Below are 19,745 nucleotides of genomic sequence, written 5' to 3' on the forward strand. Positions count from 1 at the left end.
GTCTGGTATTATGAATAAATTTACATTTCAGATTAGTTACGGCATTGTCTGATTTTTCAATCCAGTTTCTAAATATAATCATTAAATATATTTGTATACAGTATATTTCGTCAACTTGAAAACTTTAATCTATCATTTTCTGTATCATTCTCTTATAATTTCTGCTTATTCATATTCAAATTGATCTTGTTTTGTTAGAAGCTTAAGTAATTCACATTCTTAGAAAGGAAACTATAATAATAGCCTAAATATAGAATGGTCTGGAGGTGATAAAATAGCACTTTACTGGTTTTCGAATCAGAATTTTAATTAAAAATATAAATAAATTGTTATTAAAGGTGTACGATTCGTAGAAATTTTATAACGTAACAAAATTTTTATCGGTTTTCATTAGAGAAAAACTTACAAAGCGTATCATTGATTGACTATTGTTTCGAATTAAGAAATTATAATTTGTAACGAAACTTTAGACTTTAATGTAAACCTTCTTTCGAGAAAGAACACATTATACATTATTTAATTTGTAACATCCAACGTGAGAGCTTAAATACGCGTAACGAATGTTAAATATAAGAAATTGTAAATTAACAAAAATTTTTTATAAATTTATATTAAATATTTTACCTTATTCGATATGCAATAGTCAGATATGACATAATTTCTATATGTAAACTAGAATCCTTTCCAAATTAAATGTAGTAAATGTAGGATCATTAGTCTACATCACGCAGCCTGTAGACTTATTTAAACTCAATTATTACACTATGCGTGCTCTTTTACTAGAAACAACTAACCTAACCAACCTAAAAATTTTATTTTTTCCTCTTCCACACTTGAAATTTCTCCAGATCTAGAATATCCTAATTACATTTGACCATAATGAACTTATTTTTTTAATCTATTCACGTACTGTACATGTGAAGAGTTCTTTAGTCGATTACCTAATTATAATTTAAACTTAATAACTTTTCTATGTGTTAGCATCTCGGATCATCACGATTCTACGTGCATTCGTGTTCCTTATAACCTTATCTATCATAAATCTGTGGAAGTGGCTAATGACTGAGAAGTGATTCAAACTCACTGAAGAAAATTATGTTTTGTTCTAACCTCGCGATTTTATCGAATATAGGAAAAAAACAAGCTGATAGAACTAGCCCATATCGCTCTTCCTTAACAATTACTTTTTTGTATCAGTCATTTACAAGTTTAATGAATGGGTGAACTCATATTTTAAAACATTTTTCATTAAATAGAAAAATAACGAGAAGATTCTATCAAAGTTCAAGCAGTTAAATTTCAGCAATTCATCAATTTAAATTTAGGTCGACAATACATTAGAACTGATTTATTTTCTACATCACGCCATTTCATCATTTTAACATTAACTTTCTTTTTGATGGAAGAAAATATTTTCTGTTCGTATATTTAAAAAAATAAATAATAAAACGTGTTAGCAAAAATAATTAAGATATTTACAAAAATATACTTACTTTAAAATATTTAACTGAATTATTATTGTTTTTATGTTTACCACATCATAAATGAAATATATTTTCAATTCAATAACAATTTTTCAAGAAGAAATATTATAATAATATTGTAATACTGGAAGATATTACAACAAGAATGAAAGATTACTCAGAATTTTAATCACATAAATTTTGTGTTATAATTTTAATTCACATAAATCTACGGACCCATTATCAATATATAAAATGAAAATAGGATACAAAAAATAACAACGATTCGGATCTTTATGGCATGATGATTCCAAGAAGAATTAGTCTATCCCCATAATTTAAAATCTTGGCAAATAGTATACTTTAAAATAGAGCAGAGAAATAAATCAGGATCAACCTTGCCACAACTGATGACACATAAATGTAGGGTGGAAGCGGGATCTGAATCTGGGCCATTACTAGCCCCTATGACGAACAATAACCCATTTCTAGTATTTTCGCATAATTCGATTTCCGGAATAATTAAATGTTTGTCATGAAACGGAACAAATGATAATCCTATTAATAAAATGAATGTTTTGTAGGGTGCTCGAAATAAAATCATTTAAGAAAAAAATAGTTATTGACAGTGTAAATCCGATAAGTATCTTTCCGATGTGAACGTACTTTCGTACCTGCCCTCGATAATCACTGGTATGACTAGAATCGCCTTAACTAGATTGATGAATTTCCTATCTTTTAGCAATATCTGATAAGCGTACACACCTTTTTATTTAGGACAAAAGGTTACTTATAAACTGTAAAAATTCTAATAACGATCGGATGGTATCAGACAGTCAATTTTTATTTATAAATGTACTAAACAAAAAAGAAATAATAATAAATACTTACCATACTGGCAGATAAAGATGGTGCCGATTGGCCCATTAAAGAGTTCCTAATTCTTACAAGATTTGAAGATTCAGCTGAACCTGTAAATTATATTTTACATAAAATTATTGAAATAGATTTTGAAATTATACGAAATTACTTTAAAATATTTTAAATANAATAAAAAAAAAAAAAAAAAAAAAGTAAAAAAGTAACGCCCCGATATAAAACGTAATCATAAAATATCAGAAAGTTTACTTAGAGTAATGATGTCATTGCTTAAGAGAGAAAGTAAATATCATTGATCTACCTTGACTGGCTGTTCCTCCAGCATAGGAAAATGCAGCAAAGCTTTCTCTCCTCCAACGAACGTCTTCGCTCGTCTGACGCGATATACTTCTTGGTTTACGTGGGAAAAGAAGAGGAAGATCGTCATGTTCAGAGCGACGAGGCGAAAGAGGATGTTGGTCTCCCTGAAATTCATTCCAAAAGGTCAACTACCTCTTATGTTCGAGGTCATATCTAGACATATATTTTATTGTTCGGAGAGAAATAAGGGCCTTCTGTCGCGGTAGATAAAGCAAATGTGGCGAATCTCTACTACACATTCTTGTAAAGATTAAAATAGTTTTTATCGACAAGCACTTAGTATTTACAATGAAAATGCATTAAAATATTTTGAATTATTGAGACGTCACTAGTTTGCATAATCGAGAATTTTTCATAATTTTTAAATTCTAGATAAATACTTGAAAAATAAAAGTTAAATTATCGATTTTTCTGAATAAATATTGAATTCATATAAAATTTTAATTAGTCAGTACACCACGGGCAGAGACACCCACGTATTTTTATAACATTTAGAATTAATAAATCATTTTTACATAACATATATATTTAATTTTCTTACTGACCTTGATTAATATTCTATATTTATTTTTGTATATATTTTTAGAATTTTCCAGGGATTCAATTTTGATGTAGCCGTGAGGAATTTGATTTTCATTAATTTATGCGATATCCTTTCCAATGTATTAAATATAAGCGTAAACATTACAAACTTATTTTTTAATAGCCCAATTGTTTATTAGTTTTGAAAATTTGACGAAACGACGATATTCATCTAAGTATTTAAAAATATAAAAATAGGCCTATATATATTTATTAATTAAAATAAATATTTAAGCAACAAATAACTTAAGTTTTATTTTTACATTAAATTTAACTAAATCCTAGATTAGAATTTAAAACGATAATAAAGTGGAAACGATTTAACGTGATATTTTTATCCTTAATAAAAACACAAATTACTTTTCGATTTATAAATTAAATTAAAAATTTTACCTGTTGAAAAGCCTTAGGGAGATCGAAACAATTCCATTATCGAATTAACTATTGAAAACACGAGTGAATCCTTGTAAAAAGGAAATATTGACAATGCCCAAAACAGCTGTCGATTGAAGAGTAAGTGAAATTCTATCGAATAATGGACTTTGTTTTTTTAAACCAGAAACTATTTCTTAAAGAAAATAAATTTATAAATCCATTGAGAAGTTTGTAAGAATATTAAAGTCTTCACCTCTTACAGAAAAACAATATCACACGAATAAATAATGTTTCAGCTTTATCGTTAACTTACTTAAATATATGACGACAGTTTCCTCCGTTCCATTGAGAAAAAAGCGTATTGGAAGGTTAGTCAAATATTCAAAAGAACAAAGATCGAAAAACGAATGGGCTAATTCGCACAACCTTGAATAATACGATAAAAAAGTTCGTCGAAATTTTATCGCGTATTTTTGTCTAGAGGTTTATCGAAATATGTTTTAAAATTTAATGTGTTATATGTCAAATAACAATAGAATTACTTATCATACTAACGAGACCATTATCTGGAATAAATTTTTGATAAATATGGTCAGGAATATTATAATAAGCCGTTGAGGTCAGCCTGCGTGAACTTTATTCTGATTTAGAATTAATGTGTATTACCTCTTCTATAGAAGAATAAAGATTTAACGTTATTATAATATTATGCAGCAACAATGTTACGTTTTGGAAAGTTTCAGTTGACATCACAGTGTATTAAAGTGATCGCTTCACTTAACACGGTTACCTACATTATATATGACTTCAATGTAACATGTTTCATGTAGCTAGCTCATGATGTACAGTACCTCCGTATAGATATATGCATATGAATTTAATTTGTATAAATTTTTACGTGGATATTCATTTCATAAGAAATACGCATGATTAGAGATACTTAAAGTCGTTTTTCAATGAAACAGAACGGTACTTTAAAGTCACATGGTCTGTATCTAAGCAACAATAAGATTATCTTTTAAAAAATCAAGCCATAACGGCATTCACTGATAACAAGAACAGCTTGATTTAATGCCCTTTTGAAGGTTTACGGTATAAGTCTATTTGCAGTGGAGACTGCAGTCTTCTTTGGTATTCATTCACCGTGTTCACTCGAAAAAATCCCCTCAACAGATGGCCATGCGGGAGATCTTTTCAGGGGAGAGAGGAACACCAGTAAGTTTTAACCTATTGACGAAAGACGAAAGGACTTTTCAAAATTGCATTTATTTTAAACGGAACCACCGCTAAGTTTCCTATTAATGTGCCTTTCATTGACCCCGCTTTGTACAGACGGTATGTCACCGGTTGTGTCATAGTCTGGCATACGTGACGTGTAAATACGATCCACCAAAACAAGGTGGAGCGCCTAAACAAAGGACAGAAGAAATTTTTGGAATTTGAACACAATGAATAACAGATGCGAAGATTCTCTGAAATGAACGTTAACCTTTGTGTATATCATCAGTTTGATTTTCCAGAATACTATATATAACGTATAACGTTCTTTTTTTTAGGAAAGATGATTTTAATCGGAGTTTAGTCAACTTGCAGCTGTGTTACTTATAAACTGGGAGATGTACAAAGAATGCTTTATGTATGAGGGAAGACGCAAAAGGGTCGATAAAGTTTACTGAATTCTTGCCAAATTCTTAGGAACAAATTCTTTTTTCCTCTCTCCAGATGAGCAGATGAGATTGGTTTATACAGCAAAAGATATGAATAAAACATTGACCTTGGATGAGATAACGATAACGCTATCTCACCTATCGCCATCTGGTGGTTAAATTAGTAAATATTTTATCAGTACTTTAACCATATCACAACACTTGAGAGGAAGGGAAAAATCACTAAGAATCTTTTTTAAAAATGTATTTAACATTGTTGATGAGACGTTATCTCAAAAATCGAAAAACTCTGTTTTTCGTTAACTCAATCTCCCCATCTGGTAGCATTAACAGTAATATGAGAACATGTTCCTCCTCGTAGACAGTGCTAAGTCCTTTCCCACTTCCTTTAATTTTCTTCAGCAGTCAAAACATATTAATAATTAAGTGTTACTTAACAGATTCTGACACGATGAGAAAATCGATCCCCGTTTCTACTTCGTTATGTTTAAAATAAATCAATTTTTAAACGAGTAATTAGTTAAGAACTTTGAGATGGTAACACGATTTTCGTTACACTGATGCACGACAGATGGCGCGATATTGTCCAACATCCGGTTTTTCTGCTCCCTGATATTTTAAGGTATAAAAATACAGAATTTATGTAAAATCAATGGACAAAGATAAACAATGAAAGAGTAGAAGTTCGTTAACAGCTAAGAGGTCTTTAACATCTTTGGAGAGATGAAACACGATTCTTTCCTGGCAATAAAGCAAGAAACTAACTATATTTATGAGCAGAGAATGTCTTTGGCTACAATCTGTTGCAGCTATCTCCTGTTTAAACTCAAAACGGAAATAATTGTATAATAATAACCTGCTATATATTGAAGATTAATATAGCACTTTGCAAGGCCTTCTTTATTTCAATCATAGCAAAGTATATTTATTATATGCACTATATATATACATTGATGCAGTGCTGTTACCTTGGAACACAACTTGAGCTACTGAAATAAAGTTATATTTATATTTGTGGCATAAATGCTGCAATATAACTAAATTTAATCCTTCCAAGTCTTATGTAAACGACTTTATCTAATGATTAAATCTGATTTATAAAAATATTTTCTATTTTAGTAAAATCAAGAAAATATTAGATTTTAAAATATCTTTTAAAAAATTGAGATTTTAGAAAATATTCCTTTAAAATTTATTGCAAATTTTGTAGCTTTTTCTAAGATATCGTTCTATTCGCATTAAGTATTTATTCCTCCATTTTTTTTTTTACATAAAACTGAAACAATCGGTTTATTTGTTTTCTTCTAAACTACGTATATCAGAATAAAAATATATAAATATTTTCCCACTGAAAATACTCTATCGAATCATATAAGACACGGAAACACTGTAGAAAATGAAAAGGAAAAAACAAAATTATAAAAATATTCTGATTTATATCACAGTTATGTTAATTAAAAGTGACTCCTGCGAATCCATTTTTGCTGCAAAGCTTGTGTTATGCAGTCGAGCCAGCTATCAGGCGTAACGCGCACAACTTTAATCGAAACATGTTTATCTCATCTTTAAAAAATTAAATATTATACAGATAATTATACTTACTACTTTAATGAAAGATTTACAAACTTATAAACATATCTATATATGTTTATTTATTTTAAATAATTTTGAATAAGAGAAACAGAAAATTAAAAACTCGAGAAGGAAATAAAATGAATAAATAATTTTTTAATATATTTAATTTTATATTATCGATTGAATTTAAATATAAGCAGTAAATAATAATTTTAATTTCGTATAAAATTCAATTAAATTTAAAGTTTTAATATATTTAATTGCAAAATTTTTATCGTAGATCCACTACTGCAATTGTTATACAGAACATTCTGAATTTAATGCGCTATTTTTTATTGAATTTAAGAAGCTCTTATGTAATTTAAACAAGGATTATCTGCATTATCATCTGCAGCAGAGCTTTAGAAACAATGCATGCATTTTTCAAACAAAAATGCAGCCTAATCTGAAACGATACAGGAAGAGAAAGAAGTGTGTCCTCCTGGCAACTTTCGACTTTCTATATAAGTAAAGGGTTGTCATTACTAACGTCAGATTCTATTTTTAGCGTATCCATCGCTGAACAGAAAATGGGTTATCTCTTTAATCATAAATGGGCTGATCTCCTTATATAAACTTTCTTCCAATAACTGAAAATATCAGATGGAATTTATTTTATAATTCATTGTTTTCGTACTAAATAATGTAAAAATAATGTTATTTTTTTATTCAGTTATTTTATCAGGATTAGATGATAACAGAGATTCTTTTATTTAGAATTTCTAAATTATAATTAATGTTAAATAATTAATTTCCAATACTTTGTCCAGAGACCAAAAGAAAGAAAATAGTAAATAATGGATGCGGTGAACAAAGATAAAGTAAATCAAATGATCCGTGGTAACAAAAATGATTCAACAGGCTTTTATTACCTCATCCTGAACAAATTATGTGCAGTCATATTTTGTTTTCTTTGGCATAGAAGCAACTAAATAGAAAAGTTATCATGATACCGTGAGAGCGGATATGTCATTAAGTAAACAGATTAACCAAAATTGATATATGTATGACTCTCAATCCTTTTAATCTTACCATAAATCTTCATCACTCTAATTGTTTGTTATTGATAAGGCAATAGCCTTGGGACACTTTTACGTTAGACGTTTGGCGATTAACTTTTTCGTCACGTTTCAACATTTTACATTAGTTCCAAGTTTTAATTGCTCAATCTTGTGTATATTTATTCTACTTTTTAAACACTACTTTCTACATTTGATACTGTATATTTATAACGTTATATAAATATATTTGTGTCAACATTATAAACAAAATTCTGTTGATCAGGAAATATGATATTATTTTAATGAATCACGCAATTAGCGTTTTGCTATTTATTTTCTTGTGACCAAAATAAAAACATTCCATGTCGTCCAAAGAAGACAACTTCAAAATCATTTGTATAAATACCAAAAAATAGATTTTCGTGTCAAAGTCTTTCACCTTGACAACCGAAATCTAATTGTGTGTTGTTTAGATGGATCCAAAAATTCGCTAAATAAACAAATTAATCTAATTTGTACCTTTAAACTTCAAAGAAAGAGAAAACACGAAGTAAGACAGGAGCTAATAAAGGAGTATTCCTGAAGGAAAACCAATTTTCTCTAAAAGCTTGATATTTTAAATAATTTTTATTCAATGGAAATGAACTAAAATCTCGATATATCATTTATCAAAATTTAATATACAAACTTTCAAAAATTATCCAAAAAATCACATTTAAAATTGTTTGATGTGTTTTTAAGATAAATGATAGCTCATATTAAAAAATTTATTGATTTTATTAATTAAAAAAAATATATATTTTTTTTACAAGAAAATATAGGCTATACAGTATTAAAAAAAAACGCATGAAGATAAATCCACATCAATTCAGTTTCGCCCAGTTAATGGAATCGTTCTAGTGAATAAAAGGCACGCAAAGATAATGAAAGTATGTCACCTGTTTTAAAAGACGCGAAATAACTTTAATAAACAGAAAGACAATAAATTTAAGAAGGATGTGATATAATATTTTAAGCACCACATTTAAGCATTATTACGTAATTATGTTCTGTTTATGAATAATAACAAAACAGAAAGCTTTGTGCTTTAATAACTAAGCACACAACGTTAAAACATTATATATTAAAACAACGTATCAAAGTGCAATAATTATACTTTGTCAATATTCAGCCTAAAAATTCAGCTGATTAGTCCACGTGAATTTGATACGTGAATTTGTTTAATCTGTATACATCTGCACGATAAAAGGACAAGAGCAAAGAACCTTACTTGTAAATAATATATAGTAAACAAAGCTGAAAATGATAAACAAGTAGAACAGACTGTTTCACTTTTTTTTTATTATCTAAATGATAATTTTACTTTAACCAGTTTATCAAAAAAATAAAACTGTTTAGTAATGTTATCAAGCACTAAAATGTATTTATCATTGTATATAACTTATGTAACTTTTTATATAGAAAACTTAGATATGTCATTTATTTTTAATGAAAATCAATAGAATTAAATTTAAAAAAATAATAACTAGTTTCCTTACAGAGTGAGTCGTGCCGTAACCTGAACTAATTTTATTTAAAAAGATTTATCATGATAAGTATCTCATATCTCAGCTTATTTTCTAATTTAATTATCACATAAACTTTATAAAATTTAATAATAAAATCGATAAATAATTAAATATTCATTACATAAAATAACTTTTACAAACTTGTTACACTTATAGCCTAAACTTGTTTTTAAACTCAAAAACCGAGCTTTTAAAATAACTTTACCGGTTTATATTTATAATTTCAACATGTAAACGTCAAACAACAACCTCGAGATTTCGTTGTTTACTTTTCTGAATTTTATGATACTCGAATAATAATGATATTTATTGTGTAATAAACAAACAAACCAACCAGCAATTCAAATAAATATTTTAAAAAATAATATCCTTAACCACATTTCGAAAGAAGTCATTTATATATTGTAACTAGGTTCCGCTATTGCACAAAGGAAAACAATCAGTTTAAGAAAAAACTCGTACAGGTGATTATAGAATAAGATGCAGAGTATTCAATAATTCACGTTTCAATCTTTTAAATGAATATATCCAAAGATAATCGTTTTCGTTTCCTCCATCGAAATAGTTAGATGAATTACATTATTCTTAAAAACATGTAGTGTATTTTAAAGTAAACATATGCAAATTGCGAAGGAGTATTCTTTCTATCGACGATATTTTTACAACATATTTCTAATTTATTATACAAAAATGCTTAAAACTGTACCTTTACACTGCGCCATCGATCATTATTTGAATTAAAACTTTAAAAATGTGAAGAAATTCTTGACGCGAATGCAAATTATATTCCATAGCTACCCGTTAATCAAGAGAAATTCATAGAAATTCACGTGATAAAAGGTTAAATTCTTTAAATTTAAATAAAGAAAACAAGACCTACCCCCATGACGTTATTGCTACTATTATCAGAATCAACGATTGTTCGAATTAAAGAGACAAACATTTCTTGAGTTCTTACCTATAAATAAATAGGAAAACGAATCAATTAATCAAACATTTACCATCATATTTATTAATATTTAATGATAATTTTTAATAAGATTAAATTAAAACGCATACATCCTAATTAATATTTTATATATTAAAAATTATCTTCGATAGTAATTATTATAAGTGATCTGATAACCGCTACTACAACAATAACAGATAAATAGAGTTTTTCACAAAGTTTCGCAATATATATATATGTATGATTAAGTGGAAAAATTATCTCTTCATTCGAGAGGGAAAAAATAATAATGAAAAAATTTCTTATCTAAAATGTTATTATATTAATAATATTAATGCTTGCTTCATTCATTGGCTTATCGTAAAACAACCCACTTAAAATCACGAATAAATCATTTAGTATCCACTATATTTACTTAATTTATTTAAAGAGATAAAAGGCTTGCTTCTTTATTAGAATTCTACATAGAGTACGGGAAATAAAATTGTTTAAAATATAAAAATTTACGGGCAAGCTGTAGAATTTTTTATTTAAACTTTTACCTAAATTTTTTATTTAAACTTTTACACGAATGACAAAAATCTCGGACTATCAGCGAAATAACACGCTAAAGTAGTTTGCATTATTTTATGTTAAAAAGTATACATATTTAAATATTTGATGAATGTCTTGGCAGGCCGAATACTAAAAAAATTTGTTTTTATTTTGGCATTTCTGGATTTTTCCTTAACTGTTGTCTAGAAATAGACTTGTCCGTCTTTCTAAAATTGTTTGGCTTGTGTCTCTGTTGAGTATAATGTGAACAGGGAAGTCGAAAGCAAACAATTTATCCTACACGCGAGAGAAAATATATTCTCAACACAGGAATCCCCACGCTACTTCAGTAGCGAAAAAATAAAAATAAAAAAAACATTTCTAGATCCCAAAGGTATTATTCCTACATAACAGTCGATGTTAGAGCTCACTGTTGCTTAAGCTTGACTCAAAAATGATTTTTTTTAAGTGCGTCACCTATCAAAAAATAAATTTCGGTGAACAAACTCGAGTGTAGACTATTATGACGTCATCCACCCACTTCTTCCTCTCCGGAGATCATTTACGAAATGTAGTCACACCTCCCGGCGAGTGTATAAAGAAAATCGATCGTCAAAAATTAATATCGATTAAGTAGAAACGAATCGTTGAAAAAAATAAAATCGATCGTAGATCAAAAACTAGGTTGATTATACTTTAAATATTCGAATAAAAACAAGAAAAAATATATATTTATTTTCTTATCAGTTGGCATGGTTCAAAAATTTCTTATTATCCTTGAGCAAGAAAACCCAAGGTTTCTTTCTCCTGTGCAAGGTAAGCAACAACATCTGCAACGTTTACTACACGTTCTCATAGCGAGCTTAGTCGACAATTTTTCCGCCAAAATAGATTTATTACAAAATGCATTGTGGTGTAGAAAGATGGAGAGAGGGATAATTTTACAAGTAAGTGGTTGGCTTGCCAAATTCCACTCAAACAGACTAAGAAAACCGAAAAACGGTACACAAATTGTCTCGTGCTAATTTCTCAACCCTGACCCAATTCGTCGACAAATGGTCGATCACGTGACTGCTCTTCTTTTTTTGGATGATGCCAAGCACGTGCTGAGCACGGTAAACTATACAACTGACGATTACACCGGTTAATGGAATGGAAGAGGTGTCACTGCACGATAAGGTTATTCGGGTAATCTTCGTCATCATGAAGTTTTTTTCTTTTTACGAAAGATCGTCACGTCTCGAGTTAGCAGCAATCACGTTAGTCACACGTGAACACATGAATATTAGTTAATTTATCTATTTTTCAAAGTCCAAAAATTTCGAATATCACGCCGAAATATAGGTCTAATTGAAAAGTTAAGGAGACTCACCACCACCACCAATTCCAACCGTCTGTAAGCATCTTGAAGCGTCGAAAACGCTTTTGATGGTTCTCTTTGTTGTCGGCCTTATCGTGCATTCTGTCCGACGTCAGAAATATCTTCAAATTTAATCAAACTCCCATAGAATATAATAAAGAAACGACGGGTATATAGCTCCAATCTCGCGTCATTCTTCGCCGACTATCGGCGAGATTTTGTTTAGCAAATTGCCAACTCAAACTTCACGGCCTCACTTTGATTGTTGCGACATCTGGTGACAAACCACCACGTGACCTTCTACACAAACCTCCGACTTTTATCGCAAGGTTTGATTACCTCTCTCCTTGAGTTGCGTCTGCGCCATTAACGATTTAGGACCAAACTGACTCTTATCGAGGAACTAATTCACAAATCTAAACCCGCCCTTGCCAAAAATGATCGATGTACGAGCGCATTACTTATCTCTACTCTCCATGACTTGTTAATCTAACTGTGTATTTATTCGCTGTTTTGTTTGTACTTCACTTCGTTTAAGCGTGATTCGTTATTGGGTAATATTGATACGGGGTAAAACGGGAAAATAAAAAACTATGCTTGCGTTTAACACTGTCATAACTTAACTCGGCATTTGTAATGCGAAAGGTGTCAACTCTGACCCAATTGAAATAATAAGTATTTGAGAGAATTTCTCCTTGAAAAGAATGTAGAATGAGATGCCAAGAATAACTAAAAGTATCGATGCATTTCGAAATCAAGGTCGGAGTGTGATTTGGTGACTTTCATTGACCGTCGTCGATGAATATCCAGGTCCTGTTGCGAATAAACTCGAAAAATTACTCAATTGTGCCCATGTGTCAAGGATACGTTTTCATTTTTCCCATTTACGGAGTTTATTTGTTTTGATACTAAAATGATCTGCGTTCAGCAAACGACGTACATTCGGAAACAATACGTCGACGTTTATATCTACATGAAATAGGGTCATTGTACTACACTACATTCTACATCGCCCTTACTACTTTCTCTTACTAAATAAAATTTTTAATGATAAATATTTATGTAATAATAATGAAATCGTGCACGATTTCTTCATTCCTCCTATTCGTAACGAGAAAATTTATAGTTCTCCTCATCCCTATTGATTAAAATTGATGAAATTAGAAAATATTTGTCAACATCTACATTGAATAATATATGAAGCCTTTCATAAGAGAGGGGGTAAAATATATAAATTGCCTTCTTCGAATTTAATATATTTTCTACTAGAAATAATATAAATCATAACTATAGAGAAGAGAAAAGATAGTAACATATAGGAAAAGCTAACAGTTAGTTGATCCTATATATCTTAGTATCAATTTTATCTTGGGATAATTAAAAGTTAATTAAAACACTGTTTTCAATATTAAAAATATTAATTTCATATCAATTAAATTAAATCTTTCATATAAATTTGCGGGTACATTAGTAGACTAATAATTTTAGAACAGATTAATAACATCCTGGAGGGCCTTATATTTTTAAACTTCCATAATCGTTCATCAATAAGGTTAATGAGATTCTGCTCTTCCAAAATTAAAATCATTATTTAATCTATGATTTACGATATTCTCATCATCATCATTCTAGTCGTCTACCACTTCACATTCTCAGTGCAGAAAGATGTAAAGGTAAATATACATAAAATCTTAGACTAAGTGTATTGCTATCCACGTATTCTACTAAAAGAAAAACGCTTTTAAATACATATGAATAAAATAATAGAATACAGAAATAAATTAAAATATCTAAAGCCATCTTAGAAATAAAATTTGAGTTTAAAAAGATTTTAGAATAATCCATTTTAAATTAATTAAATTATTCATCGACTCACTACTGAATAATTCAAATCTTATTTCAATAAAAGAAATCGATAATATATATTTTTTTTTCGATATTTTGCTGGATATTTTATTGCTTTTTACGCGAGAATTTTACAGATGTTTCTAATGCAACTATAATAATAACAATAATAATAATTGTACAGAGTCGTTCCTTATTAGATAATCAATAAGTAGAAGAAATTCAACAGGATCTAGAGAGAGAAAGATTATACACGTGATAAAAATAATCAAATTTTCTCTCAGAATTTGTACTAATTTGAATAATAGCCCAATTCTTGTTGCGTAATTGAATAAAAATATGTTTGGTTTCTTTCGTACTAATCCTATTGCAAGTAACAGAAGTAATGTGTTTATGAATCACTTGTTGAATAATACAAAGCATTTAACTGTCTTGACAGATATTTCGGTAAACAAAGAGACTGTATTGGTTCACAATGTTTATAAATTTATAAAGATGAACGACTCCAAGACGGAGTATGCAGTTGATATTCTTTACAGTGATATCCCACAATAACAATTTTGATGAAAGCTTTATACAATTTAAATCAAGTAATATCGATCTGTTTATGTAATATCTACAATTTTTCTTCATTTTTTAATTGTTAAAAATTCAATTTATTTTTTTAATTTAATTTTTTTAAGTTTCAGTATTATTATTATTAAATTTCATAACAAATTTAAGCATATATAACTGAAAATAAAAGGTAAATATTATAAAAATGTCGTAATTGCTACTGTCATCGATTCAATTATTCATTATTATAAAGATAATTACGTTTCCATAACTGTTTTGCTAATGCATTTCAATTGAAACTGGTTTTCATGTTAGGCTGATTGAAAGCAAAAATCATTGTTCACTTCAATTGTTTGAAGTCTTAATTGATATTTATGTAACTCAATCAATTTTAATAAGCAATACCTTTTAGAAATCTATTTTCCTATTTTTTATTCCCGTATTTATTGATACGGGATCAACTATCAATAAGAGCGAACATTGTAACTTAATTCCATTATAGATCGTTTTTGTAGCTGAGTTCATAACTTATCTATTGAAACAAGGAAGCTAATTTAGTTCAGCTGTATAAACTATTCGAAATAGCTGGAAAGGAAGCTGTTTAAATATCAGAATTTCGAGGGTCAATTATGAATTCCTCTTTAAAATATAATATAACATGTCATAGTATAATAGTTGGAGTGGTTTAAAGAAGCTATTCACAATGTTCAAGTAAAGTAATCTTTCAGAAAAAAGGGGGCAAAGATATGGCAGAAAATACTCTTCAGAAACAGAAATCACTCGGCGTGAAACGAAATAATTGAAAAGTCGCATTTTATTCTTATTACTTCCCATTCAATCGCGTAAACTGAATTAGAAAAGCTTCAATAAAATCTTTATATAAATAAACACACAATCAAACCTATTCAGCCACTTGAATTCAAAAATTTAGAGACTATATATTTTGATTTTAAAGTATAAGTTTGGAAGCATTTTAAATATTATTTTTTTTCTTAAACTTAATTTAAAAACTTAAATTAAATTTAGGAAAAAATAATATTTAAAATGCCTTAAATTTTTAATTTAAAGTAAAAGTTCAAGAAATTAATTTCCGAAAAATTGCGTAAAAGCATATCCATTAATTCAAGTTTATATTCTACCCAACTGTTAACGTAGAAAAGCCAAAGTCTCTACCTCAAATTAGGATTTGTTTACAAAAAATGCAATTGACTTGTTAACAAAAACTCAACAGGGATCGTTAAAGAGACGAAACATCTTCCTTTTAATCTAATGTACAAACTTACTTAATCTCCAAAATATAAACTTAAGAAAACAGAAATTGAATTTTATTTATTTAACGGTTTAGAGTAACTATTAAATTCCTTCACATAAATATATTTTATTATTATTTTTTTAACATTACCAATTTATTTTATCTATTTATAAATCTTGAAATTTCACTAAAATTAGTTTTAAAAATTGGAAAAATAAATTATTTTTCCCATTACTTTGAGATAAAAAAAAAACAGCTCATAAACTTCAGAGTTATATCTTAAGCAAAGCAGCTAATTCTACAAATCTCTTGTGGTCTTCAGAATATTGACGAAAAATACGGCAAAAAAATATTAAAAATTTTTATTTCTGTACAATTTTAAACTGTAAAAATCAAAGGTCACAAAAAGCAGCTTTAAAATTTTGAGATTTATTTGAAATGAAAGCTTCAACAGTTCATTATTTATAGAATTTTGAGATCAAATGACTCATAAACTGTTAAAATGTAAATACTAAATGTATAAATTCCTTGTGGTCTTTTAGAATATAAACGAATATCAAGAATAATACAACAAAAACCATTAATAAACAGTATATATTTTAAATGATAAACATCAGAAATATTAGTTTTTAACTATAAAATCAAAAATAAATCTTAAAATTTGTATTAATACGAAAAACTATAAAGCTATGGCCTTCAGAATATTTAAAAAAAATATCATAAAAATCGAAAAATACTAAAAGAAATTCATCTCCGAGTATAATTCTCCTATCAAAAATAAGTCCACCAATTCATATTTAAAATGTATAGATATATCTTGTGGTATTTTCAGAATATTAACAAGAAATTTTGAAAAGTGTAATGTAACTCGTCAACTATAAGAAAATCCATAAATTTTTAAATCATAGAACATATCAAACTTTTCACTTTTATGAATAACTTTTAATGTATAAACATCAGAAAGTTGGACAGATTGCAATTCCGAAAATTTACATACGTCGGCAATGTTGATGGGAAATATGAATAAGCAAAATAAGAAGGAAAAAAATATATATTCACACCAGAATAATGAATTTCTCTAACGCGTTGTGAAGAAAGAATAAAAAGAATATTACCCTTCATACACGCAAATTTGGCTCCAGGAAAAAAATATTTGACTGAGCCGAATTATACTTTCAATTTTCTTCAGGCTAGTAAAAAAAAGGGAGGGAAAGACTTAATATATTTTTGTAAGTCATTATTTTTTAAGAATAAAGGTAAAATTTCAATAGAAATCGAACCCGGCATCAGATGTCCGTAAACAATCGCCATACGTCAGCGAAATATTACGTGCTTATGACGTAACCTGTTCTCCATTATTAGAATATTTTTTGAAATTTGATAGGTAAAATTGCTACCGGATCATTTTCCGGATGGATTAATCACCATAAAATGATATTATCGTTCTACAAAAATCTATTTTGTCATCGTAATCTTTTGTAAACAGTTGCAGTAAATCTATTTATAATTATCGACGCTAGATGGCAACTGCATCGCTTAAGTATAAATGAAACATTACGATAATATAACAATCGAGGCAAACATCATTTCTAAACAATAAAATGAAAAAAATTCAATAATAAATCGTCGTTTATACAATTACTTTCTATTTTGATGTATAAATAGTAAAAGGAATCGGATTATAACAATAGAAAATTGTATAGATCGTAATGTCGTCTGTCTCTCCTATTATAAAGCGCCCTCTTAAATTTTATCGTTCAAAAATTCTTTTAAAATTATAAAAATAATAAACGAATGACATAATTTAAAATATTTTTATTTTTAAACTTAATAATTTTACATCATAAAAAACCTTGATACTATTTTTTTTGGTCCATCCGACAATCTGTTCGAAGTGTCATAGAACATGTAATTTCGAAATCCGCTATTACATAAAAACTGCTTCGCTACGCTCGAGGAAACAACATTATTGTTATTATTATTTGTTAAGGAGATTCTAGACATAACATTAAATTTTGTCGGGTTTGTTATCATTTATCATTTGTGGCATCTGCATAGTGAGACATTAGCTAGATGGGGGAGATAAATCGTTAATCAGTTAATAAGAGATCTTAATTACTGTAGAAGTAGACTCGCATTAGGCTCCATATTGATCCATTTTAAATGGATGAAGAGTATGTTGATCTAAATGAGATGGTAAGGAAACGATCCAATGGACATTTCAAATATTTGGAGATCAAAATTTAATCCTTTATAATGGCTGGATAACAGCTGAAGAATTAGGAAATGTAATCGAAGCTTTAGTTCTATATCCTTTAGGAATAATAAAGTGTTATTACCGATAGTGAAACTGCAGAAACTTAACTTACGGGGCCATGTTTCTCAATCTTTTCTACTTAGCGATCCCATTTTAATGTACTGGAATATCATGAAATTACACAGCAATGTAAATGGGATCGCGATCTACTTGTTGGAAATCGATGTATATAAACTTCCCCTATATATATACAGAATTCTCTGCAAATTTATGTAGTTTCTATTTACTAAGAACGGAAAATATTTTTAACCTTAAATCGGACGTTTTGTAATCACTAATTTGCATATAATTACCAAGTACAACTCAATTATTATTGGTTAACGAAAATGCGAATAAATTCATCAATTTTACGATTGGCTGATTTCAAAAATGATACTTTTAATAACGCTAAAATGGGTGTTTCCATCTATAACCATCCGTCATTCGTCCTTAAATCAGATCGACTTTTATATTCCCTCTTAACTACTCACATTAAAGAACGAATAAACTAATTACTTATCTCCAAATCACAATGGAAATCTAAAAAGTCACGAAAATAATCCATCTTTCAAACAGGAATAAGTTGTTCGAAACGAAACTTCCAGGAAATATATGATTGAAAACATTTTTTGACCCTGGCCTTTGATCAGAAAGCATGTAGGCATTGATAGATTACTGTGAAGCCCTTCAATATTGTAACTTCATCTTTTTTTTGTCTGTATAAACGTAGCGTATTTATAAAATTTGATGAAACTTTTTTTTACATTCGAATTCATGTAATTCTACCGAAAGAACTTAAATTAACCTTCAACAATGTTAATTATAGCAATTAATAAATTATTATACAAGCCGCCGAAGAGGAGCGTTTATTAAGCGTTATTAATGCATCCATATTGTAAATTCTTGTGGTAATTTCGTATGTTTTCTTAAACATATTGCGTATAAACCGTTTAGGGCTTTTATTTTCTTGGATTTGAAAGAAAAACAACTCGTTGTATTTTGTTAGAATCGATAAACATGTCTGAAAAACAAATTTATGAATTCTGAGCATTTACTTAGACCTATCTCCTCCGATGAAATTGCCTACAGATTTATTTGTTCATCCACTCGAGTTTAATAGTATGATTGGATGGGATCATTATATAAAAATTGATCCTAATAAAATATAATAAAAAAAAATAAACATTTAGCCTCTCTATTCCTATTTTATCAAAACAAACATCTTCTATATATTAGAAATTATGCTTAAATATAAATTTAAACTCTATAAAAATTTAATTTTAAACTTTAATAACTAAAAAATATTTAATTTTTCCCCATTATAAGTAATCGAAAAATCTTTACTTGTAACTAACATATTGATTCAAACGCTGCCCCAACGAATTAATTAACTATCTAAATATAATTTATTAATTATTTTAATAATTATAAATGTAAAATTTAAT

The 19,745-nt window shown here is 28.3% G+C and overlaps 1 protein-coding gene across 6 annotated transcripts in view; it reads right to left on the minus strand.

The window, feature by feature from the left end:
* LOC111630370 (microtubule-associated serine/threonine-protein kinase 3-like) overlaps nucleotides 1-19,745 on the minus strand; it is a 106,408-nt gene that overhangs the window by 48,275 nt on the left and 38,388 nt on the right. For 3 of the 6 annotated variants that reach the window (XM_023374457.1, XM_023374455.1, XM_023374456.1), the window contains 3 exons: nucleotides 10,390-10,467; nucleotides 2,644-2,806; nucleotides 2,355-2,434 (listed from right to left, as the gene is read on the minus strand). In XM_023374457.1, the coding sequence (XP_023230225.1) occupies nucleotides 2,355-2,434; nucleotides 2,644-2,806; nucleotides 10,390-10,467 (321 nt within the window). Of the gene's footprint in view, nucleotides 1-2,354; nucleotides 2,435-2,643; nucleotides 2,807-10,389; nucleotides 10,468-12,364; nucleotides 13,282-19,745 lie in introns of those variants that run through there. The other 3 variants (XM_023374458.1, XM_023374459.1, XM_023374460.1) reach the window with 2 other exon arrangements.

The sequence above is a fragment of the Centruroides sculpturatus genome, unplaced genomic scaffold (genome assembly GCF_000671375.1).
Source record: "Centruroides sculpturatus isolate CEXI.00-Female unplaced genomic scaffold, Cexi_2.0 scaffold672, whole genome shotgun sequence".
In the NCBI taxonomy this organism is placed as follows: domain Eukaryota; kingdom Metazoa; phylum Arthropoda; class Arachnida; order Scorpiones; family Buthidae; genus Centruroides; species Centruroides sculpturatus.